Source organism: Triturus cristatus, chromosome 8 (genome assembly GCF_964204655.1).
Source record: "Triturus cristatus chromosome 8, aTriCri1.1, whole genome shotgun sequence".
In the NCBI taxonomy this organism is placed as follows: Eukaryota; Metazoa; Chordata; class Amphibia; order Caudata; family Salamandridae; genus Triturus; species Triturus cristatus.
This window is the reverse complement of record NC_140591.1, coordinates 33,380,841-33,406,207: the sequence shown is the minus strand read 5'-3', so window position 1 is coordinate 33,406,207 and position 25,367 is coordinate 33,380,841. Positions and strand designations below refer to the sequence as shown.

At 44.4% G+C, this 25,367-nt stretch overlaps 1 protein-coding gene across 1 annotated transcript in view; it reads left to right on the top strand.

Annotated features, from left to right (window-relative positions):
• The window catches only part of LOC146799893 (cytosolic phospholipase A2 gamma-like), a 335,231-nt gene that overhangs the window by 245,585 nt on the left and 64,279 nt on the right, over positions 1 to 25,367 (top strand). Inside the window, exons 9-10 of the mRNA XM_085623690.1 lie at positions 18,412 to 18,522; positions 19,391 to 19,545. Coding sequence (XP_085479816.1) covers positions 18,412 to 18,522; positions 19,391 to 19,545 — 266 coding nt within the window. The remainder of the gene's footprint in view (positions 1 to 18,411; positions 18,523 to 19,390; positions 19,546 to 25,367) is intronic.

Genomic DNA, 25,367 nt, shown 5'->3' with positions numbered 1-25,367 from the left:
AGAGGCACAAACCCAGAGGTCATTCGAATGGACAATCTAGGCAATGGAAAACAGGTTGCACGCAAGTAAAGCAAGAGAACCGGAAGGATAATCCATAGGCTATGCTTAAAGTGGCCAGTGGTAATGTTCCATAGTTTTCAAGCATCCGGTTGCGCAGTTGAAGCAGCCGGGGCAGGCTGTCTCGTGATATAGATCATGCAGCCATTGCGGAGCAAGCAAACCAACAGGAGCACACCAGCAGTCAGGGCGAGAATCAATGGTAGCCCGCCGAAGACGCTGTAAAAAATAGAATGAAAAAATGCCGGTATCACACCAAATATCGTTTGGAAGGAGGTCACGAGGCCGGATCCCACAACTTTAAAAAAATGCATCAAGCCAGTTGTTGACGAGGCATTGAATACAGTATGACTCAAAGCCCCGAAATGAAGGGGGAGATCAGTATTTAAAAGGGCATGCACCTCGGTGCGGGTGTTTGCCACGTGAAAGACGAATGTTTCAGGGGAGGAAGTCAGAGCGACTTCTTTTTGAGACAAAAGAGCCCTTATTCTGCTCATCTTGTTGAACTCCACTTTCAAAGTTGGAGATGGAAGGTCAGATGGATACATCCAGTCTCCTATGCGGGGGGGGGAAGGAGATTTTTACAACAGACTACGTGCTGTGAGACAGTGACAATGTACGAAATCCCCACTGGCATCCCGCAGCACGCCTCATTATTTAAAAGCAAATAACTACCGTTAGCTAATAATGTAAAAGTGGGTGTTATTGCTGTCACAGGATTTCCCTTCAGAATGCAAGCTAAATTCGGTGCCTGAACGTTGCAGGCGCCATGCAATTGAATGTTCCTTCAGACTACTGAGTGATCAAGTGTGGAAGTGCATTCCTCTCCTTTTAAATAAACTTCTTTACCCTCTCTCATGCACCTGTATGTAAATAGGAGTGACCAAACTTCATGCAGGAAAGCAGTACCCAATGGTTCATATCTTCCAGGGCATAATGTTTCATACATGAACTGAACTTAAACAATGGAAACGGTAAGGTGATTAAACCGTGGATAGGCCACACAGCTGAGTTCGACTTGGCCACAGAGAAAGGTAACGGTTCCAACTTTTCAATATGCAATAAGGAGTATGTTGCATCTTTCATGGACATGAACTGTTGTTTATCAGTCAGATTAAACGGCAGGAATAAAGACGATGTGTTCATGTAGTCCCAGGGAACTTTCCCAGCCTTCAATGTCTGCAAAGTCCATGCAAACTGCATTATGGAACACAATTGATTTTGACCATGGTATAAAACAGACATGTCATCCTGTACAATATCCACAACAGATTAAACAATATTATCTAATGTGTAAATTCTGGAAAAAAGGGTGCTAATGCGATTATCGATGACAGCTAGCACTTTTTCTAAATTTGCCTCATCAAGCGCCCATAATCTAGATGCAGCTTCAATTTGAGTTAATTTCCAAACTTCGTTGTAAATAGCATACACCCATCTTTTGGACCTGCCACCCACAGGACCCTTAACAAAATCATTCAAATCTACTTTGTCATTTAATTTGGATAAATGAAGTTTAACAGATGCCAAGGTGGAATGTTGCAGCCAGGTCTGACATAACTTCCCTACAGAATAGGTAGTAACAGAATGGGAAGATTCAAATCGTGGGTCCGCCCTAACCTGTGTATAGCCGGGGTACAGACCCAGAAAACGATGTTGACAGGAATCTGAACTTTTCTGCCATATTAACCATCCTTCAGGATCTAAGTTTACAAAGCATCAAGGGACAGATCTGTGTGATTATCCCATTTTGGATAAGCGCCCAGATCAGAAATAGTTGGGGAATTCACCTTTTTAGAAGTAGCCAATCCAAAGCAGGTGGTTTGAAAAATGGTAAAATTCAAGAAATACATGTGGTTTGGGATAAGGCATGTATGATACAGAGCTTCTGTACCTTGTACCTGCCATACTTTAGAACCCCAAACAGATTTAAGATCAATGGTATATTTCCACAGCTCATAGCCCCCTATAGCCAATTCATCCATAAAGAATTTTGAATACAACAATTTAGTGTGGGTCAGCCTCACTTTGGAAGCTGACTCAGCAGGCAATTTAAAATGAAAGGCTTCAGGTTTAGATACGCCGAAGTCAGTAAAATATGTAAATTTGCTTAATAGAGTTTTGGAGCTGCCTTCAATTGGTGCTGGACAATGTTCCCATTGTGTATAGTTCACAAAATTCCTAAATGTATTCGCTTTATGCAGGAAATGATTGCCATAGTGTTGGTAGCAAAACAACTCTCCGTAGTTAGCTGTGTCTAAATATAAATCTTCAGCATCAAAAGCAGCATAATATTTCAAATCAGAAAAAAGAGCCTCTACGGCTTGGACGTCCCAATCATCAGAGCATATGTTCTGTTTCACAACATCCCCCATAGAAACACGAAGTACATTGGGGACATTAATCACCTCTGTGGGACCATGAATTTGAAATTTAACAGCATCCCATACAATCCCATCTAACACAGGCCAGGCCGTAATATTCACAAAAGTCTGGTCCCTTTTCCAGATGTGCGATGAGGAGTGAGGGGCCAAAGTTCCATCAATTAATCTAATTGTAGATCTTTCGGTGAGATAGTGTCCATTTACGAGACGAAAAAATACAACCACCAATGCACATAAACAAAAAAATAGTTATGAGCACCAGCCAAATGTAAGTTCAAGGGGGAATTAAAAAATGTCTTTTAAAACAAGCTGCAAAAATAGAAATTTGCGATGGGGCATTGGAAGTCATAGAGTTAGTGTCAAATGAAAAACGTGACTGGTCAACTGCACTTTAATGTAAACCAGGCAACGACACATCTGTGGGATAAGTATATTCAGTATCTTCAACTGGACCACCAGCCGGTGGCGGTAATAAAGGATTAGTAACTGTATGCATCTCGATGGCAATGTCAGGCCTGTTGGTAGTTGCCAGAGCCAAAACAGAATTTCTCAGCATTGCTGGACAAGAGACCGCTGGAGTCATACTAAGAAGAATCGGCCACTCGTTGTAGTTTGACATTGTCAATGGAGATGTACCTGTTATCCTTGCGACCAGGAAGTGGAGGTAAAATGACTGTTCTCGTACCCTGCAAGCCAAGCACTGGTACTGGAGCACGATAAGAGGGGCCGAACTCCTTCTTGTTCTCCACCTTCTCACGGACCAGGTCGCCAACTCGAGGTAGCCCGCCAACTACCGGAATCTGAAGCGCAGCATCAGTTTTGGAGGGCAAGTGTTCCTTTGCAAGACTGTCTCTGGTCTCTTGTAGATTCTGTAATACAGCAGAGTGATCATCTACGTCAAAGGGTGCAACCGACGCCGCCATGTCTAGACCATCAAGGTCCGGGACAAACATCTTTATGCCAAAGAGCATTTCGTATGGGGTCCGCCCACCCAGAGACCTTCTACGGAGATTATTAAGTGCACGTTGGACGCTATACAAATGGGCCAACCAGTTCCTGCCAGTACCTAAAACCCTAGCTGTCAGGGATTGCTTTAAGTCACGGTTCATTCGCTCCACAACACTATTGCCCTCAGGCCGGTATGGAGACAAAAATTTGACTTGGACCCCCAAACATCTCATGGCATCTTTGTACGTCTTAGAGGCGAACGCAGGACCTTGGTCAGAATGATGGGTACCACATGCAAAAATTCCCACAAAGACACGCAAATCCCTGATGACAGTTCGAGCATCAGCACTCCGTTGTGGCCAGACCCAAAGAAAACGTGCGCGCGAATCCACTGCAACTAAGATGTACTTATCCGCAGTATCAGTGGAGAAAGGACCGCAGTGATCTAAATAAACGCACCCAAGTGGTTTATAAGATATGTACAACTGTGTTTGAGGTGGGCGCGCAGCAGTCGAAGGCTTTATCTGCTGGCAGATGTCACAATTAAGAACATAAGCACGAGTCTGTTTATACAATCCGTGCCACAAGTAACGTTGTTGTAAGAGAGTAACAGTCACCGAAACACCAGCATGGGCAGAAGCCATACCTTCGTGAGCTGCTGTTAGCAAGAAAAGTCTGCAGTCCGCGTTGGGAATCAATCTGTCACCAATGTTGTTAATTCTCACATAGGGAACTTTATCAGGTCTTAAATGATAAGAGTATTTAGAAGGGAAACCCCGAGGGTAATTATCACCCATCTCTGTCGCAGCAATAGCTACCAAGATGTCATCATCAATCTTACTTTTGGATCTTGTAACTGCTTCTACTAGATATGTTGCCACTGCTGTTTTCGCTGCTTCGTCAGCTAAGCTGTTTCCGACAGCGTGGACACCTACTCGTTGGTGCCCTAGAGTATGAATTACATTCATGAGCGGCAGACGTTGTTTAAGGTCTGCGACTCGAACCCAAAGCATTTTATGCTTGATTGTGCTACCTTTGGAATCACGATACTCATTTTGAGACCAAAAGAATAAATGGTTGTTGAAAGACTGAACACAGTAAAAAGAGTCACTCACTATAAGAGTAGTAACTCGAGGATCAGCAAACTCCAGTGCAAGCACCAGAGCACGAAGCTCCGCCAACTGGGCGGTACAATCACCCAATGTCTGCGTGTGCACCACATCAGATTTGAATTCACCATTCACGAAAGTACCAGCCACTATTGTGCAGGCCTTCGAATAAGCATGCTTAGAAGCCGTTGTCGGTTGCGCCGAACCGTCCGTGTAAATGACACAATGGTAATCCTCAAGCGGACGCAAGGACAGAGGAGCTGGATGAACAAATTCATACTGCAAGTACTCCTGAGTCTGCAATGAGGCATCAAAGATGTAAGTGACATCCGGCGATGTCAAAGAAGTGGCCCATTGTATCCAACATCGATGAAAAACTTTAGAATTAGGTACACTGGCTTTCGTCACTGCCTCTAGGGCAGGATATGGTGTAACAACCAACATGCGTTTCCCTTGCAACAGCGCTCTTTCCTGCAGAATCGCCATCTGCACTGCAGTCAAAACGTTTTCGACAGTGGAAAAGCGCATTTCAGCCGATGTGTACACGTGCGATTTGTAAGCAATGGGAACTGTGTCGCCCTCATTGAACGTTAAGTACGTGAAAACCACTGCGCCAGGCACAATTCTTATTACCAGGTTAGTGTGGTTATCACGCGTCAGTGAGTATTTTGAAGCAAGAAGATCAGCCTGCAAAGATTGCAGGATAACTGAATGTTCTGGCAGCCAGCTCAATTTGGAAAAAGTAGGTTGTACCAAGGCATATAGCGGCTTGATATGCTGGGCATAATCGGATATGTACGTACGTCCGAAATTCAAATAACCCAGCAAGGATTGTAGTTTTTTCAGAGTTGTTGGAGCACACAAACATGCACACTTCTCCAGGAAGTGATGTGCTTAACCTCGTCCTTCGTTGTTGAGTTCATAGCCCAAAAACAACACTGTATACTCGGCAATGTGTGACTTTGCAAAGTTGAATTTGTAACCTAAGTCCGGAAACATGACAATGATGCGGTCAACGCGACACAGATGCGGCCATTATTCGTCATCTGTGAGATAGATATCATCAACATACGAGTACGCATCAGGGTCAGTGCTCTCTAACAGAGTGACTACACGAGCGGCAAAGACACCTGGACTGTTTTTATAGCCCATGGCTAATCTTTTAAACTGTTTCTGTTTGCCGCCGGAAGTAAAGGCTGTCCATTGACTACTAATAGAGGACAGAATATGGCTATAAATGCCATTGGAGATGTCAAGTGTGGTCTTAAACCTCTTTCTCATGAGACTATCAACGAGGGCAGAACTGTGGGTATTCTGTACCGCACAGGTCTGACAATGAGAGTTCAAATGCCGGTAATTCAAAACTAGGCGGTACGACCCATCAGGTTTGGTTACAGTGAATAGGGGATTATTCATGGGTGACACACATGTTTCAATAACACCCTGATATTCCAATTGTTCAAGGATTTCTGCAACGTGAGATCTAGCTTTGCGGCGCATAGGATATTGGGGTTGTGGCTGGGGCATAGACCGTAATGGAATCTCATGGCTTGGTGACAACTTATCCCACCCAACCTGAGTACGGTACAATGCCGGAGCAAGCACCTGTGCCTACTCTCCTGCAAAGTTCTGAGCCTGATCCTTCGGCACAGTGTGTGCGAAAGATGGGAGGATTACCTCCTCTCCTCTAGGAGCGGCCAAAACGAAAGCTGGAGGCCAGTCTGCCTCTGCTAACAGAATGTCATATGTAGAGGTTAGATTTTCCCAAAAAATCCCTTTTATAGTACGTTGTATGTCACCTGCAATTAAAAAGACTATGTCATATAGTCTGTCAGGGGGAGCCACTCTAGTATCAGCAGTTTCTACAGTAATAAATGTGTCAGTTGCTGTCGCCTTCAGATATGGACGCAGTGCTTGCCGCACTACTGTAACCTCCGCTGCGCTGTCTAGCAGCGTTAGTGCCCATGTCAGGTTCCGAAGCTGTGTTCTCACTATCTGTGGCATACCTCGCTGTTAGTGGAGCAACTTTCTTCTTTTGAAACAGGGGTCGTTGTTGTGCAAATTCGTCCTGCTTGCCTTTACCGTCAGCCTGACGGGGCTGCTCACGTCCTTGTTGGGCACCCCGACCTTTGCCACGTTCTCCTCCACCGGACTGTGAGACCAATGTTTCCTGTGAAGAACGAGGAGAACGTTGTTCAGGAACCTGAAATCTATCAGGAGACCTAATCCTAGTGCGATCGCGCAAATCATATGTGCATTCAGCAGTTGCTTGAACTGACGACGCAGGACAAGACCCCTGCTTCTGTTGCTGCTTCCCCTGTTTTTTAGCTTTCCAATTTTGTTTAGGAAAAGCTGGACGGTCATCTTTAGAAGACGTCCCGTCTTAGTATGCGGTTGCGTTGTTGTTGTTTGAACAAAAGGCTTAACTCCTAGACTATTGCGGCCAATGGTCTTATAAGCTTCCGCAATAATCTTTGGTAACTGCCGGAGTTCATCGACGAGGCGCAGCGCATTAGACACTTCAAAGTTAACCGCATCTCCCTTGATGTTAGCAAGGATGAGCGTGGCCACTACGTCGAAAATGCCGATAAGCCTCATCCCCAACTCAAACGCCGCCTCTGGACCACGTTGATCCTGAGGGCAGTACAGCCATAGACGGGGTGCCGAAGCACTTGGAGTAAACCGCCGCAAACACTTTACCCCAGTTATCACAATCAGCTACCTCTGAGACTAAGTCTTTCAGCAAACTAATGGTGAGAATCATTTGTTTTTCCACAGGAGTAGAATTCGGAAATACTGCTTCCAGCTGGTCAAATTTCTCAGCAAGCCAATAAGGCATATCATCCTTATTCTGGGGACGCTTGCCCATTACCGAATTAACCATGACGGGACTAATAGTAATCCCGGCCGGGCCAGCTGGTTGCGCCGCAACCCCAGATGCCCCCACCTGGACATTGCGTGAGACGTATTGCACTAAAGCTCTATGTACCGTAATTAAGGAGGTATGGAGCTGACACAAGTCATCCACTGGGGCTTGCAAATAACGTGGACGTGGTGTAAACCCGGCCAAGACTGGCCAAGTGGCTCCTGGAATGGACAAGGGACCCAAACGAACCGGTGTAACCGTGTGGGCGAGGGCGCCATTGAACCAAATACGATACTGCCAAGCAGAAATGGGAATTTCCTACGTCCTATACGGCGTGTAATTAGCCGGGACTGCTGTAGGAGTGTATGAGTGAAACGTATTATCATCCGCATTCACCTCTGGCAAAGTAACCCAAGAGTAAAACAGCTCATAGGGATGCGATGCATCGGCAATCACTACAAAGATAATAGACATCCCATCGTCAGGCAACCCGAACTGCATCAAATGACGCAGGAGAGGTGCGCGACTATGCGCTGCAATAGCGACTTCAGCCATAAGGACACAGAGAAGAAAAACAATCTATATAAACAGTAGCACAAAAAGGGTATAATATAAAACGAAAACCTTTTTAATTGTCAAGCTTGAGAGAACCTATATATTAACTATTTAGGTAGGTTTAAACCGTCACTCCCGTCAACCGGAAACAAGAGTGAGGGTATTGTGGACTAATATAAGCACTACTAAGCGTCTCAATCATAAGACCAAAAAGTTAGGTGCGCCATGTTGCAGGGATTCTGCTCATGCACAGAACTATGCACAGGAAACCAGGACCTCAGTGAATTGTGGTGTACCAAAAAACTCACCTCAGTACCCAGAACCCCTATCTGACTAGCATCAGTGTCTCATTCGTTCTCCGTATCATCTCGAAGCTACCAATGATTAGACAACTCAGAACAAGCGACTTAGAGTACTCTCACGAATGGTGGGAATCAGAAAAACCTTTTCGTTATTATTCTCATATCAGTCCACAACAAGAGTAATCAGAGACACAGTAAAGTTTAAAATGTTTATTTTTAACTACGTGCTCTAAGGTGCAGTGCTTTGGCTAACATAAGCAGACAAATGATTAAAAACAATACCATCAGCATTGTTACAATACCATAGAAAATGAAGGGAGAAATCATATTACAAATGATAGTGGAAAACAACCACCCTCCCTTCACTCGTAAATTAGTTTTATGAAACTAATAGAAGGTCTCTAGGCTTGAATGGGGAACCCCATACCCTAAATATCAGCTTAGGTGAATCACATCACAGCTCTGCTCTCTGTCTGGAAAGGTTTTCTCCAAGTCTCTGAATCATGCATGCAAATGCAATATTAAAGGCACCCGAGTTTCGGATATTTGCAGCTGTGTGTGTGTTATGTCTAGAGCGTGGGCCGATCAACCTGAATTCAAAAGCATACATTGTTATTTGACCTTGACGGCTTCTGCACACAGTGTTCAGACTAAGGTCGCGGTGCACGTCTAGGGATGTGAACAACAGACCGTTCTCATGTGAAGAAGAAGCGAGCAAGCAGTTTTTCTTGTAATAACAGCTACCTGCAGTGTCGTGTGCAAAATCAGCAAAGTGGCAAGATGGCGTTTTACAACTAAAGCGCTTATGCTAACATAGCAATGTGTGCATTTAGAACCCCGTCCTCATTACACTACTTGCAAGTGCACACAACTTGTAGATGCATGTGCAGTACTGTGATCCCCACTGAGAGAAGAAACCAGCAGCTGCTCTTGTTGAAAAAAATAATTTCTCAAACCAAAACTCAAGCTAAATTATTACTATGCATTTGCAGGATTTTTGTAATGTACTTGCACACTTTTTTAATTTCAAAATTCATGTGGACATATTATCCACTCAAATTTCACTCAAGCTTATACTAGATACTACTATAAACACCTGATTTAAGTTTTTTAATACCAATAAAATTAGGACTGCACTGAATCACTGCCCAGCTCATGTAGGGAAACTTCTACTGCCATATTTTTTATGTGCCCTTTCTTAACGTTTTGTATACACCTTATCTTCTGGAGTATTTACTTCAAACTGGAAGACAGGAGTTGTCTCACCATTGTTAAAAATATCAATCTTGAACCTAGTGCCACAATCCAATTCAAACTTTGGGTCCGGCCCTTCCTAAGGTTTAATGGAACTTGGACCACCAAACTTCCTGTTTGTAAGTGCCATTTTATTATTAACATCTAAACCAGTGATAGGTATAATCATCAAACAGAGATATTGACATTAGAATTACTATCAGTATAGTTCCACAGTGCTATTAACATCTATAGAACCATCTAGACTTATTAACAAATTAGGTTTGAATGCCCCTGATGTTGAAATGTTTTCCAGTAATAAACCACTTCATTTAAATAGTTTTTCGAATAAAATCAAGAATTTCATTATTTTATAGCTGAGCTGAGGATCAGATGGATTAAGACCTTTTGCTATAGTCATTCTGCAGGTTCTGATGCCTGTGCCGTTAAAACAGTTTTTCAGTATTAAACACGAATTTAATTTAATAGGGGCCATATACAGACCAGGCGGATGATGTCCTCCTTTACGACACTGCAGAGTCTGCATACATTTGGGCTGTTGTATTTCCATGATGGTTGATCGCCCAGAGATGACAGAGTACCAAGACAAGTAACCATCAGTTTCCGCTTTAAGTGCACTGAGTACATTGTACTTAGATATGCAGCTGGTTTCAAGATGTAATAAGATTGTAATGCCATTGGAGTGTGCATCCAGCTGGTTAGTACTTCTTTATCGTTTAAAAGAGAATGCATTTTTGCAGCTTTATTTATTGCTTGGCAAAAGGCTGTGTAAGGTAGTTTACATTTCACAGGTCTGTTGTGTTTGTTACTTCAAATGATGACTGCAAGTAATCACTGTAGATGGAGTGAGGATCCTTTTCCAGTAACTGCCACAGAGCATTATTTAATAAACGCATTTGGCAGGAGCGGCTGCTACTGAACGTGGTTGGTAGGGTGGGGTAGGGAGGTATCGGAGGGGGGGATAAAAAATAAAATAAGCAAAGACTTACCTGGGTGCCACAGGGTGCCACAGGCCGCCACTGGCCTCCGCCTCTCCTCCGACGTGTTCTCTGGACGCAACAGGAAGCACACAGCCTCCCAGAATACCCTGGCCAGTCACAACACTACAATGCAGTGTTGTGATTGGTCTGAGCCCCGTGGTTCGGTGCTCAGACGGGGACAGGGAGGCTGTACATGTTCTCTACCAGTCTGTGTAATGTAACCTGATGGGGAACATGCAAAGGGTGCAGGACAGTTTGGCCGGTCCTAAAGGATCAGCCAAATCATCCTGCGCACTTTAGAGTGTGCCTAACACTCCTCTCCCTGGCACCTGCTCTGCCAGCCCAGGCCCACCCGCTCCGCCCTTCACCTAAGCAGGAAGGAAAACTAAAATGATAATAACTAACAATTATTATCATTCTAGTTTTCCTTTTTAAACTGCTCCCAGGGCAGTGGGGAAACACTCCTCTGCCTTAGCGGAGGAGCCACCGCTGAACTTGCTGCATGAGGCCAAATTCCAGGCAAACTTGAGCGGTGGAAGCATTCTGTGGAAGGCCAAATATGTGGTTATACGCGTTAATTTGCAATTTGCCCAGAAGCGAGGCATCTTTACTGTGCATGACAGCACTTGCATATGCCACAGTTGGGAGTAGTTTAGCCTCTATAGCTACCAATTATTAAACGAGGGACCATCCAGCTTCTTGGTGGCTACACAGCATGCATACATCAGTGCACTTCCAATCTTAGCAACGTATTGGTTGCGTGTTTGGAAGTTTAATCTCTTGTCCATGTGCAGGCCCAGATACTTATAACTGCTGACTTCCTTTAAAATCTTGTCTCTAAGCATGATTCTGAGTGGTGGGCAGGTCGATTCTTGATGGACACTATTTTTGTTTTTGTCTTGTTAATTTCTAATTTACTGACCTTGGCATTTTGTGCTTATCTTATGAGTTATCTCTGCAGTCCCAATGTTGTTTGGATGAGTAAGACTATATCGTCTTCATAGGAACGGTGCGTCAAGTTTAAGGTGCCCAATCACTGACAATTAGAGTTTATCTAGTCAAGTCTTGGAGATAGGACTGCAATAAATAATTTTAACAAATGTGAGGCTAAAACACATCCTTGTCTAAGGCCAACTTTCATAGAAAATCTCCTTGACAGACTTATACCATCAGCCAGTTTAACGTGTGTGTGCACTGCTCGATGGCGCGTAGTCTATCTGGGACACAATCAAAAACTGCCATATTAGTCTGTTCTCTGCACTGAAAAAGAACAGATAATAACTAGACAATTATCAAACTGTTCATAAGAAAATAATATTTTTGAAGAATTGGCCTCAGAAGAGATAGAGTCAGTAGTGCTTCTGGCCGTTGAAGGGCTGAACATTATTCAAGATGAAAACCATTCTGCACTTGAGATTTATCTTGATCTTTCCAGAGCAATTGATAAAGTAAACAAAGATATCCTGATCAAACATCAATTGATACAGTTGACAAACATATCCTGATTCCTGATCAAACATCAATTGGTGCAGTTGACAAACATATCCTGATTCCTGATCAAACATCAATTGATACAGTTGACAAACATATCCTGATCACACATCAATTGGTGCAGTTGACAAACATATCCTGATCACACATCAATTGGTGCAGTTGACAAACATATCCTGATCACACATCAATTGGTGCAGTTGACAAACATATCCTGATCAAACATCAATTGGTGCAGTTGACAAACATATCCTGATCAAACATCAATTGATACAGTTGACAAACATATCCTGATTCCTGATCAAACATCAATTGATACAGTTGACAAACATATCCTGATCAAACATCAATTGATACAGTTGACAAACATATCCTGATCAAACATCAATTGATGCAGTTGACAAACATATCCTGATCAAACATCAATTGATGCAGTTGACAAACATATCCTGATCAAACATCAATTGATACAGTTGACAAACATATCCTGATGAAACATTAATTGCTATAGGTGACTGTGTTTAAATGGTGCAGACAAATCTTAGAGCGAAGGGCATAAGCAGTCAAACTGGATCACTTTTTATCTAAATTGATCCCAGTAACTTCTTTGTCTCCCCTCCTTTTTAACACGACTGTTAATCAAACTGATTCACTAGTTTGGCTGAATGGTGTATTCATATTTTGATGATATGCAGTTCATTGTCTATTTATAACAATATTTCCAATCTGAATTTGCAGAGCTGTGTGTCTATTTGGTGGGTGTTCAATGCAGGATAGCTTGCAATGCTTTAAAGTTTATTCCCAACAAAACGGAATAACTGATTCTAGCGAGGAACAGAGATGGTTCAGATGACATATACTGGCCTCCTACTATGGGCTCTCCTTTGCTTCCCACTTAGAAAGCTAAATCTCTTGATCCCACGGCCACACATTACTGCGATCTGAGATCCAGGTAACATACTCTGGTACTGCTGAGGAGAGCAATTACTTTTCTTTCAGGCAATATGCCTTCCCTGATTTCTGACACCTGGGTGCTATCCAAATTAGTGGTAGCCTCTACTTGGGCATACGACTAAGCTCAAATCAAAACTACAAACACTATAGAATGCAGCAGTCTGTTTGTTCTGCTGTAGTAGAACATAACAACCATGTATCTCCAGCCAAGAGGAAACTTAGCTCCTGCCTGTAGACCACAGAAGGTAGTTTGTCTATCTGCCTTATTCACAAGGATTACTACTTGCTGCAGAATAATGCCTGACCAAACCAATCAAACCCTATAATCCTCACTGATTGTTTCAAGTAGAAAATGTAATATTCCAGCATGTTCTGATGATAAAACAAGTAGGAAGGAATGCCTCTCCTTCAGAGTATTAGGCACGAAAAGGTACTTCAATTGCTTTGTGTTCAAGTCAAATCAGAATTTAAAAAAAGATTTAAAAAACTATGACTGTGTGGTACAAATAACAACTTGTTTGGTTTCACAAGACGCAAAGAAATTGCAGCAGAGCGGCCCCCACGCTTAAGATTAGAGCCACTATGATTGGAGTGTTAATAGAGCTAGGCAATGCTCGCTGCTACAGCAGGAGCCTGCACAGGCCTAGGTGTTTGAGCAGCAGCTGGAGCTTAACTTCAGTGTCTCTGTTTGTGGTCCTTTCCGTGTCTATAGAATACCCAGTGGATCCCCAATTGGAAAGTCCATAAGCTTCTCTAAAGCCACCGGATGCACCTTGTGCTGTGATGGCTGTTGTTGACATGCAGCATACACCGTGCAAAACCTTTTGTGATCCATTCATAATACCGTGGTATTTTGGAAGCATTGGCTGTTTGGCTTCTGACCGAGGGATGCAAAGGCAGAAATGCTTCTCGCCATTGAAGAGCTGAACCTCATTTAAGCTAAATGTCCTTCTCAAGTCGAGATTTATCTCAATCTTTCCACAGCATTTGTTACAGTTGACAAAGATATCCTGATCAAACATCTAAAAGATCTTAGTATAGGTGACCATGCTCAAATGGTTTAGCTCATTCTTAGAGCGAAGGGTATAAGTTGTCCAACTGGATCACTTTTCAAATAAATTCATCCCAAATATCCTCTTTGTCTCCTCTCCTTTCTGAATTTTATGTTCAACTGTTAATCAAACTGATATTCTCGTTTAGATGCAAGTAAGTTCGGGCTGGACTGTTCCCATGAGGCACAGGATCAAGACTGATTTGCATATGGCCATGTCTAAACTGGGGTGGTGTAGTGGGCAAAAGAACGATGGATTTAACCCAGATCTCTTGACTGGGGGAGAATGTATGCATTGTCAGCATTCCGTCCATCATTTGTTTGTTGTAGATGCGAGGTGTATTCATATGATAATGATTTACAGATCATGGTCTATTCAGAACATTTTCAAACTTAAATTGTTGAGATCTGTGACTATTTGGTAGGTGTTCAATGCTGGATGGATTGGAATATTTTAAAACTTATTCCCGACAAATCATAATTATTGATTCTAGACAGGAACAGCGATTGGGGGATGCCATACACTGATCTCCTAGTAATGTGTGTCCTCTACTTCACACTTAGAAAGCCAAACCTCCTGGTGTCACCGTCTTGCATTGACTGCGTCTGAGCACCAGTATGACTGTTAATAAAAGCAATTACTTCTCATTCGGACAATATACATTCACTGATTTCTGACACCTGTGTGCTATCCAAATTAGTAATAGTCTATACCTGGCCTTACAATTGATCGTTGCAAGTAATATAAAATGCAGCGGTCTGCTCAATACAATCATGCATGTCAGACCAGGAGGAAACTTCACTCTGCCCGTAGACTACGTAACACAGGTTGTGTATATGCCTTATTCCCTAGGCTTACTACCTGCCACAGAATCATGCCTGACCACACTAATCAAACCGTATACTCCTCACTGATTGTTAGGTTTAGAAAATGTAATATTCCTGCATGTTCTTAATATTAAATATATTATAAAATATTAAAACAAGTAGGAAGGGTGGCCTCTCTGTTATGTTCTGCATCATGGAATGTTGGTGTGGTTGTCCCCTATGATGAAGGGCTTGAGAGCAGCGTGCTGACCCCGGGGTGCAGGGATGAACTGCACCTCCCATTCTACTATGGGAGCATACATTGCGGCAAGTTTATGGCCAGAATGCACGCTCCCATAGTAAAATACAGGAATACAACCGAACAGGGTTCAGTCGCATCCTAATGGGGCGTTCGGGTCCGCTGACCAGGTGTCGGTCAGTCCCATGACCGAGATGGTGTTGGGCAGAGTTATTCCCCCCAACACTGTAATGAGCCCCTTAATCTTTAATAAACTCACCTTTTATTGAGTCTAAATTACATTTTGGGGTTCATTACGATGTCAGGTGGAATAATTACACCATCTTGGTCATCGGACCGATCAACAGACACCTGGTCGGCGGTCTTGACTGCCCCATTAGGATGCTACTGAACACTGTTCGATCGCATTCCTATATTTTAGTATGGGAGCATGCATTCCGTCTGTAAACTGACAGTAATGCATGCTCTCATCGTAAAATGGGAGGTGCAGTTCATCTCTGCACCCCGTGGCAGGCACCGCAACGTGCCTGCCACAAGGTGCAGGGATAAACAGGCGGGCACCGTAGGTGCCGGCTTGTCCTCCCACCGGAGGCCGTGCACCGAAGTAGGCCCTGCTGGGGCCCCCAAAGATGCTTTCTGGCATGGACAGACTGGCATTGAAACTATGTCAGAATCCGTCATCGTAATGTCCACCCTTGAAATTACTTGCCGCATTCTGACTGGCGGAAGGGGTCTCCAAGTCCGTAGGAAGCCAGCTGGAATGACCGGTCTGAATCCTTTCCGACCCCCTACATCAAAATGAGGCTGTCGGAAAGGAATCAGAGCAGCCCGTTACGATGACCAAGGGTCAGAGCCTTTTACGGCTGCATCGTAATCGGCCCCTTTGTGTCTATGTCAGCTACAATACACTTTCAGAGTCTTAGGTACCAAAATCTGGAATCAACTGATTGTAGAACGTAGTCAGAGATCACACTTTCTAACTCTCCGACAGACACTGAAGACTCACTTGTTTTATGAATCTGTTTTTTACTTGCTACACTTTATTGTCAGTGCACTTCATCCGTATCAAAGAAATGACAGCAGAGCTATCCCAACACTTCGAACTAGAACCACTGTGAATAGAGCCATTGGAGTCAGACAGTACTTCACTGCTGCCACGGGTTGCAGATTTTGCTGTGATGGGTGCTGTTCACCTGCAGCATACACAGTGGTAAAGCTTTTTCTATTCTTTGGTTAAATTTTTGCCTGGGCGCAAGTCGCCCTTGATATTCGGACACACTGCTCAAGGTCAACAGAAGATCATGTGCTATGTTACATATGTCTTCCAATGACCAATTCACCAAAATGGTACATTTCAAAGGGTGCTCTAGTTTTTCTTGGGTTATTAAATATGGGAAGTCTACCAAGCTATATAATGCCTGATTCACAATGGTAAACATACACCTTTATGTATGTTTAATATTTTTTGGTATTCACAAGCTACAAGTTTAGTTTTACTAGTAGTAATTTTAAGATTGTTGAGATTCAGCAGTCGGGGTAGAGAACTCCGCACATAAGAGGCCTAACAGCGGAGATTACATACACACAGATACTATTTGTAAAATTAAACTTGTTGTTTTTAAATGGCACAAAAGTGTAAGTTTATCTTTGATTTTGGCCCTAAGAATCCTCAATATTATAAGAGTATTAATTTCCCCATTAGGAATTCGACAGTACTGATTGGTAAAAACATCTCAATCGTAGTTACAGTACCATTCGATAACACCACACAAGTAAAGTGATGTGCGGCGTCGCAGCCAGGGCGACTGATTCCGGAATCCGGGGATCACGGTTCGATCCCCGGCGCCGGCGACAGATTAGCCCAGCACCATGTGACTCTGGGCAATAGCTTGCTTAATCTTCCCGACGGCCTCCAGCGCCTAGAGGCCCTTACCAGTGATCGTTTGTGCTGTCTGTGCCCGTCTGCATCTGGACCATGCCCAGCGCCAGGACCTCTGGACCTCCTGCCACCTGCCAATATACTGTCAAGGAGCTCTTGGATCTGGATCTGGACCTCGGACACTGAAACAAAAGCTGCTTCACTTCCTCCTCGTGATCAACCAAAGGACCCTTCACCTGCCACCCCTGCCACTTCCCCTTCAAAGCAGCCCACAATGAATCCTGCACTGCTTCCAACCTGAAGACCACAAACAACCATGCATTGCTTGCATTGTGAAAAGCAGGGGTGCAGTTCATCCCTGCACCCTGTGGCCGGCACCCCAAGGTGCCTGCCACCGGGTGCAGGGATCCACAGAGGGGTCCCATAGGTGCCCCCAGGCCGCCATTTGGCAGCCTCGCACCCATGAGGACCCTACTGGGGGCCCCCGAAGACAGTTTCCAACTGCCTTTTCGTGCCGGAAAGACTGGCACGAAAAGACAGTGAAAAGCTGCCATCGTACTCCCTCGGTCGTAAAGAGGCGGCCGGGGGAGTACTGAGGGATTTCCGGACGGCGGATGGGCTCTCCGAGCCTGTCGTCAGCCATCCGGAAATCCGAGTCGGATTCCTTTCCGACTGAGCCCATCGGAATGGCTCGGTCGGAAAGGAATCCAGCCGACACGTTCCGAATCGGTCGGAAGGGCTCCGACCATCGTACGGTGACCTTCCGGCCAAAATCGGAATCGGCCCCTTAATAGTTACATTCCCTGTATATTCATCAACAATCTAATTTTAACATTAAACTGGATTTTATTAGATATGAAAAAAGTAGTTCAATGATTTCTGTAGAATGTTCCAAACCAAACATAACACAAAATAATATTTTAACTGCACTTTTGTTTTACTTATAAAACAGCTACAAAAATAGCTTTTGGGGTTAATCACTGTAGTAACTTGCAAACATGAAATCTTACATTTTTAGACGGTGAGCACCCTACCTTGTGGTTTAGAAGCCCTACCTAGGTGTTTCAAATTATATTTAAATATAGAACTCCTTCCTGTCAAAAAGGGTTACTTTGACAGATCCTGTGTAAAAGCTGCTGTAGTCAGGCTACACATATAGACCCAAAGCCATGTTTTCCCTGTCAGTCTAGTAATTGCAGTAGGTGCTGCTGTCCACAGGGGACATTTAATTTTTCAATGTAATTGGTTTAATTTCTAACACTATGTAAAAGGGTCTTCCTGGAAAGATAAGTATGCTGATTGAGAATTAGCCAATTGTACTATGCCTTATGGGTGAGCGCACATACATTAGGGACTAGTGAAGAGTAGCCCAGTGCACAGAGTTAAAAACAGTAGCATCAGTCCATAAATAGCTATCTTATTTGAATTACTGTATCTCTAGATCATTAGGTTTTGTTTGTGCCGTCATTTAGTTTGCAATGGTTTTAACTAATCTTACATTCATTCTATCAACAGTCGCATCATCAGCATACGAGAAGATGGTGATTATGGCCAAACTCATGAAATGTCTTGTTTCCTGGCAATGGGGGACCACCTATAACTATCTGTACAAATGCAACACAACAGGTATATTATTGTTTTATCTTTACAACTACTAGAAATATATTTTCATAATCACACATAAGAAAATATGAATTTACACTTATAGCAGTAACATGAAGAGGAAGCAAAATTAGCATTTAACTGTGTACAAATGCCGGAATTTTTAGCAGACAATGCAAAAAGAAGAGTGGGTTGAGACCGCTGACTTGTTCACATAATAGGTGTTTTTTATCTTCAATGTATGACTGCTTAATGAGGTCCAAAAGGAAGTGGCCCATTTTTACGGATCCATTTTCAGAATAATAAAATGTTTACAAACACTTGCTAGGAGGGCTGTCACCTGTGACAGGAAACATGGCACTCATTTGTGTATGTTATGAGGTTCTGGAAGGGCCAGGTACTGACACTTGAATAACAATTTATGTAAAATCTTCAGAATTCATTTGTAAAACAGAAGCTCCTCATCTATTGGTTTTAAACATCTTATAGGAACAATCTGGGGAGCATTAAAATCATTTTGAATTGTTTTCATCTTGAAAGGCCTCGAGGAACTACCCTTGACTTAAACCAATTTATATCCAAGGTAAACTAAGGAGGTTTGGGAATCCTTTCTAGTGGGATTACTTTGGAACCAATCATGTGTGATAATGAAGAAGCAATTCTAAGAATCCTTGTGGGATATTTAGTTGATCAAGATTAGCACTAAAAAGATTCAATACAGAAGAGATATCAGTTTAAGCTGTAGATTTCCCCTTTTTAAATCTGGGAAGCGTTTTGATCTCTTCTGTTAAAAGGTCATGAAATGTCAATTTAGCAAATCTTAACCTTCTGCCCAAATACAGGCTTTGAAGATATCAACGTCATGCTACTTTATGCAACATTTATTTTCCAGATAAGCCTATCCCCAAGGAGCTTGCAGAAAAGGAGTTCATCAACTTGATCGATGCTGGGCTGGCAATAAATTCAGCTTATCCTTTGGTTCTTCGCCCTGAGAGGAAAGTGAATTTGATTCTCTCCTTTGATTTTAGTGCTGGGGATCCCTTTGAGGTAAAGTTTACATGGAGTTTCATGCATTAGAGAAAGACTACTGAAGACTGATGTACCTGTGTTTGTACATGCATATTGCTATGTCAATCCCATGACTTTTTTATATATTGTTTCCTCAAATAAATATAAAAAAGTAGGTTTTTTATTAGATTTAAAATTAGTCGATGTTTACTTAGGCACATACTTTACTGGGTTTATGTTGAATTTAATTTTCAGTGATTAAATCTGTATATTTTTTCAATGCCTTTTGCTATTTTGTTACATTTGACACTTACACAAAGTATTGTTCCATTTTTACACTTTGCGAATAAATTAGGTGAGTGTATCACCTTGGGCATTTAAATTCATACATTTGTGATCTGGGGAATGATCTTGGGTGAACCAGAATGCATTTGTAATGGTGATGGCCCCAAATGAGAAATGTCCAAAAATTGTGGAGTGAATAGCATACCACTAATTAACTACCTGACATTCCTTCTACGGGAAACAGATTTCGACATTACATTTCAACTGGTTGCATGCTAAAAGAGGATAGGCACTGTTAGTTGTGCAAAAACAGAAGGTTACTGACCATGTAAGCACCAGGAAAACAACATCAATAACATCAACATTGTGTTGCTCGGATGTGAATTTACCTTAAAGAAATTAAAAGACAAGAGGCTTTTAGCAAAACAGGAACCGGTTTAATTCAACGCAGTGGCTGGGAGAGTCTCAACAGAATGTGCCTGAGGAAAGCCTCTTGGTGTTCAAAGTTTTGGCTGGTTATATACACATTTTGCGATATACAATAAAACCATTTCAGCATTCTTAAAAGCGTCTTCGTTGTAAATAAACCAGTTTGTGCCTCTGATAGGGACACAGATGGATCTTGACCTCGGGGAAAGCTAGTGTGGTCCAGTGTGTATATGTCCAGATGAACGGCAGGATAAATGCATGCTTACTACGCGTGGTGTGCATATCGTGTCCTGATTAGCTGTGTGTCTCTCTACATGTGATATCTAACTTTGTGGTATTTTTTAGGAATGCGACCATCTGGCCAAACATGTTTTATTGGACCCAATTACCGTGGACCTGTTTGTGGTGCAACTATCTATCTGTGGGATTAATCAAGGTTATCCCTGGGCGTGCATTTGTCTTTGGCGCTAAGAAAGACCCCACCTGTGACCTGTTATTCAATAGGCATGGGTGTGGTTGCATGGCCTGTCTGACCACATATCTCTGACTTGGGGTTGATGGAGAGGTCAACTTGGGTAAATCTGAGAGTAAGGGCTTCGGCTCCATCCTCAGATTGTTTTTTTCCGCCATCGGGCTCGGATGTGTTCTTCGCGCTCCAATTCGGAACCGTTCCAGTTTTCCTGTTCGGTGCGCAATCCTCCCCCCTTCAACGGTATTGTCTTGATCGCGTTCTCCACACGCGACGCGACTCTCAACATTCGAAGTCTTCAATTCCGGTCGCCGACGAAGGCCTTCAGGCCTACCTGGGCTCCGGTCCTGGCTGATGGAAAGGACGCCATTTAAAAAGTGTCCTCGATATGGGTCGAAGTTTCCCCACACCGATCTCCATGAGGTGTGCAACCTCTGCCTCTCTCCAGAACACTAGGCAAGGGACTGTCCAGCTTGCACCTCCTTCGGATCGAAGAAGACGATACAGGACCGACGAGCAAGGAGAACAATGGCTCATTCGTCGACTTCGATCCCCGACGACATCTTCGAAGAAGGCGTCGATGTTCCGGAACAACAGCACACCGAAGAGGGCCTCGTCAGCGCCTCCGAAGCTGACGACTCCGACGTCGAGTACATCACTTTGGCACAGAGGGGCGTGAGTACAGACGTCGACCCCGACCCTAAACCCCCCTCCACGCCATTCAAAAAGGCTTCGATCACACCTTCGCGTCTAGGTATGCACCAAAAGACTGCTTCCCATACCTCGCTTCCTGGCCCAGTTAAGAAGCCCATCAAGCCTTTCGGCAGCTTGGGCTCGAGCCAGCCTACCCTCGGTGCCGAAAAAATCTCATCGACACCGACAAAGAAAACGCCCCTTTCCTCGTCCACGCCGAGCTTGACACCGAAGCACTCGAAAAGCCTCGACTCCCAAACCTTGAATCCGAAACCCACCTTGGAAGTCAAAAGACACTTCTAAACCCCATGGTTCCAAACAAAGAACCAGTGCCGAACCAACGCCTAAAAAACCCACGGCTCCGACACCATCGGAACCGAAGGATCTGACCCTTACAGAGGAACTGTTTCGACCTTACCAAAAAACCCTCGAAAAGGATCCAAAGACTGGGCATTTGATGCTTAGCACCAGAAAAAGATCACTGGACAGGCCTGCACCAGCTCCACCACCAAAAAGGAGAGACTTTGCTAACTCCCCTTTGAGGATTCCTTCACTTCTTCCTCCTCCTCCTCCACCTCATCCTCATCCTCCTTCTCCTCCCCCACCCCATCATTCTCCCACACCATCTCCAGATGAGGATAATGATGATATCTACGACACAGGGGACGTGGCAGAAAACCAACCAACAGGGGACCCTACTCCTACAGGTCCCCAGACCCATGGGACGACTACAACATCCCAGACGTCCCTAACGTCCCACAGGACGATCTTTACCCTTCTAGACCCTCACCCCCAGAGGACACGATGGGCTTTAACCAGCTACTCCATAGGGCTGCCCACTTCCACAGGGTTGATCTCCACACAGACCCCGTAGAGGAGGATTTCCTCTTAGATACATTTGACACTGCACAGAGGTCCACCTCAATTCTGCCCATGCTTAAGGGAGTTATTAAGCACGCACCAGAGGTCTTTAAAGACCCAGTTAGGGCCAGGGTCATTAACCCTCGCATTGAGAAAAAATATAAGGCCGCCCCAACAGATCCAACCTAAATTAAGGCCCCGCACCACTAGACTCCCTGGTAGTCTCCAATGCGAGGAAACGTGCCAATTCCCAGGCATCAGGTGAGGCTCCACCGCCAGATAAGGAGTCTAAACTCCTGGACACCTCTGGCAAGCGGACAGCGTCCCAAGCGGCCAACATATGGCGCATTGCTAACACCCAAGCGCTCCTAGCCAGATATGACAGGGCACATTATGATGAGCTGGAGTCAATAATGCAACGCCCCCCTGACAAATATAAACATAGGGCCAACGAACTAATTCAGGAGGGTAAAACTATCACTAATACCTCCATCCGTTGTGCTCTCGATGCAGCTGACACCACCTCCAGGACAATAAATACTAGCGTCCTTCTGCGTAGGCATGCCTAGCTACGCATTTCAGGGTTCAAACCTGAGGTTCAGAGTTCCATCCTCAACCACCCCTTTGATGAGAAACACCCGTTTGGCCCTAATGTCGATGTAGCCCTCGAAAAAATGAAAAAGGACACAGACACAGCAAAATCTATGGGAGCCTTGCAGTCGCAAGCTCCCAGGCGCTCCTTTCACCGTTCCTCCTTTAGAAGCACCACCAGAGGCTACTCCTCCGACAGCGCCTCCACTTCCTTCACTAGGGGTTACCAAGGAGGCAGTTACAGGGGTAACAACAACAAAGGCAGAGGCAAAACTAACACCTCCCGCTCTGCCTCCACCCCCACCCAGTGACTTCCCTCCACTCCCCCCAGACTATTCCACTCCATTCGGGGGCAGACTGCACAATTTCCTTCCTGTCTGGGCTACCATCACCTCAGACAGATGGGTGCGACAGATAATTCAATCAGGCTACTGTCTTGAACTAACATCTACCCCCCCCAACCAATCCCCCCACAAACAGCGCCCAATGTCACAGGAACATTTGTCACTTTTAAAGAAGGAGGTGATCTCCCTCCTACAAAAAAAATGCAATAGAACCAGTTCCTACACACCAACAAAACAAGGGAGTTTACTCCCTATCTTTTCTCATACCAAAAAAGGACGGCTCCCTAAGACCCATTCTGGACCTCAGACCCCTAAACCAATGCATACACTCAGACCACTTTCACATGGTCACACTCCAGTAGGTGTTTCCTCTGCTCTCCCAGCACGACTTCCTGACCACCATAGACCTCAAGGACGCCTATTTCCACATTGCCGTTCACAACGCTCACAGGAAGTTTCTCAGATTCTTAGGGGACGGTCACCACTACCAATTCAAAGTACTCCCCTTCGGAGTCACCACAGCGCCACGAGTGTTTACCAAGTGCCTAGCGGTAGTGGCAGCACACCTGAGAAGACAACACATCCACATCTTCCCATACCTAGACAACTGGCTCATAAAAGCCAGCTCATACAACCAGTGTGTACAACACACTCACGCCACTATCCAACTACTTCACGACCTGGGCTTCACAGTAAACTATGCCAAGTCCCATCTGCATCCGTCCCACATACAACAATACCTCGGTGCCACCATAGACACCTCAAGAGCGTTAGCCTACCCCAGTCCCGCCAGGATAGCAAGCATACAAGCTCTTCGCGCCAAATTTCAACCACAACACTCTCTTCCAGCCCGAGTGTTTATGCAACTTATAGGGATGATGGCCTCTTGCATATTCATAGTACCTCATGCAAGACTCCAGATGCGTCCTCTCCAAGAGTGCTTAGCACGCCAATGGACCAGGCTCAGGGTCAATTATCAGATCTGGTGTTGGTAGACGGTCGTGCCCATCACTCTCTGCAGTGGTGGACCACCAAAAACTTTTCCAAAGGGCGACCGTACCTAGAGCCGGTTCCTCAAATAGTTCTAACTGCGGACGCATCGCTCTCCGGCTGGGGAGCTCACCTACTACATCACACCATGCAGGGCAGGTGGACACCTCAACAAAAGTTACTCCACATCAACCATCTGGAGTTACGGGCTATATTTCTAGCCCTAAAAGCCTTTCAAACACACGTCTCAGGCAAGGCTGTCTTAGTCCACACAGACATGACAGCAATGTACTACATCCAAAAACAGGGCGGCACACACTCTCTGCAGCTCTCTCAGCTAGCACAGACCATATGGAGATGGGCCATACCTAAAAAAAAATTCTCCTAGCCCAACATGTCCCAGGAGTCCAAAACACCTGATCTGTTGAGCCGTCAAACACAACAAATCCACGAGTGGGAACTTCATCCACAAGTTCTTCAACCATTCTTTCAAATGTGGGGGCAACCACAGATAGACCTCTTCGCCACCCACAAAAACGCCAAATGCCCAAGCTTCGCCGCCAGATATCCACACCCATTGTCCAAAGGAAATGCGATATGGATGAACTGGTCAGGCAGATTTGCGTACGCTTTTCCGCCTCTCCCACTTATTCCATTAGTGGTGCGCAAACTACAGCAACATTCCCTAACTCTCATCCTAGTTGTTCCGACTTGGGCCAGACAACCGTGGTACACCACATTGCTGGAACTCTCCGTAGTTACCTTAATCTTCCCCCTGACTGTATGAACGTCATTAAAGAAGCTAGACGACCTACCACTAGAGCTTGCTACGCAGCCAAGTGGAAACGTTTCGTGATTTATTGTCACAACAAAAATGTCAATCCCTTAGATGTGTCTATCCAACACATCATAGGCTACTTACTACACCTACAAAGATGCAACCTAGCCTACACGTCTATTAGACTACACCTTGCTGCCATAGCAGCGTATCTACAAAATAGACAGCATCTATCAATCTTCAGTTTACCTGCCATTAAAGCCTTCATGGAAGGCCTTAAGAGAATAATTCCCCCCAGAGTGCCACCCTCACCGGTGTGGAACCTAAATATCGTTCTCACAAGACTAATGGGGCCTCCATTTGAACCTCTACATAAATGTGAGCTTCAATTTTTAACATGGAAAATGGCTTTCCTTGTAGC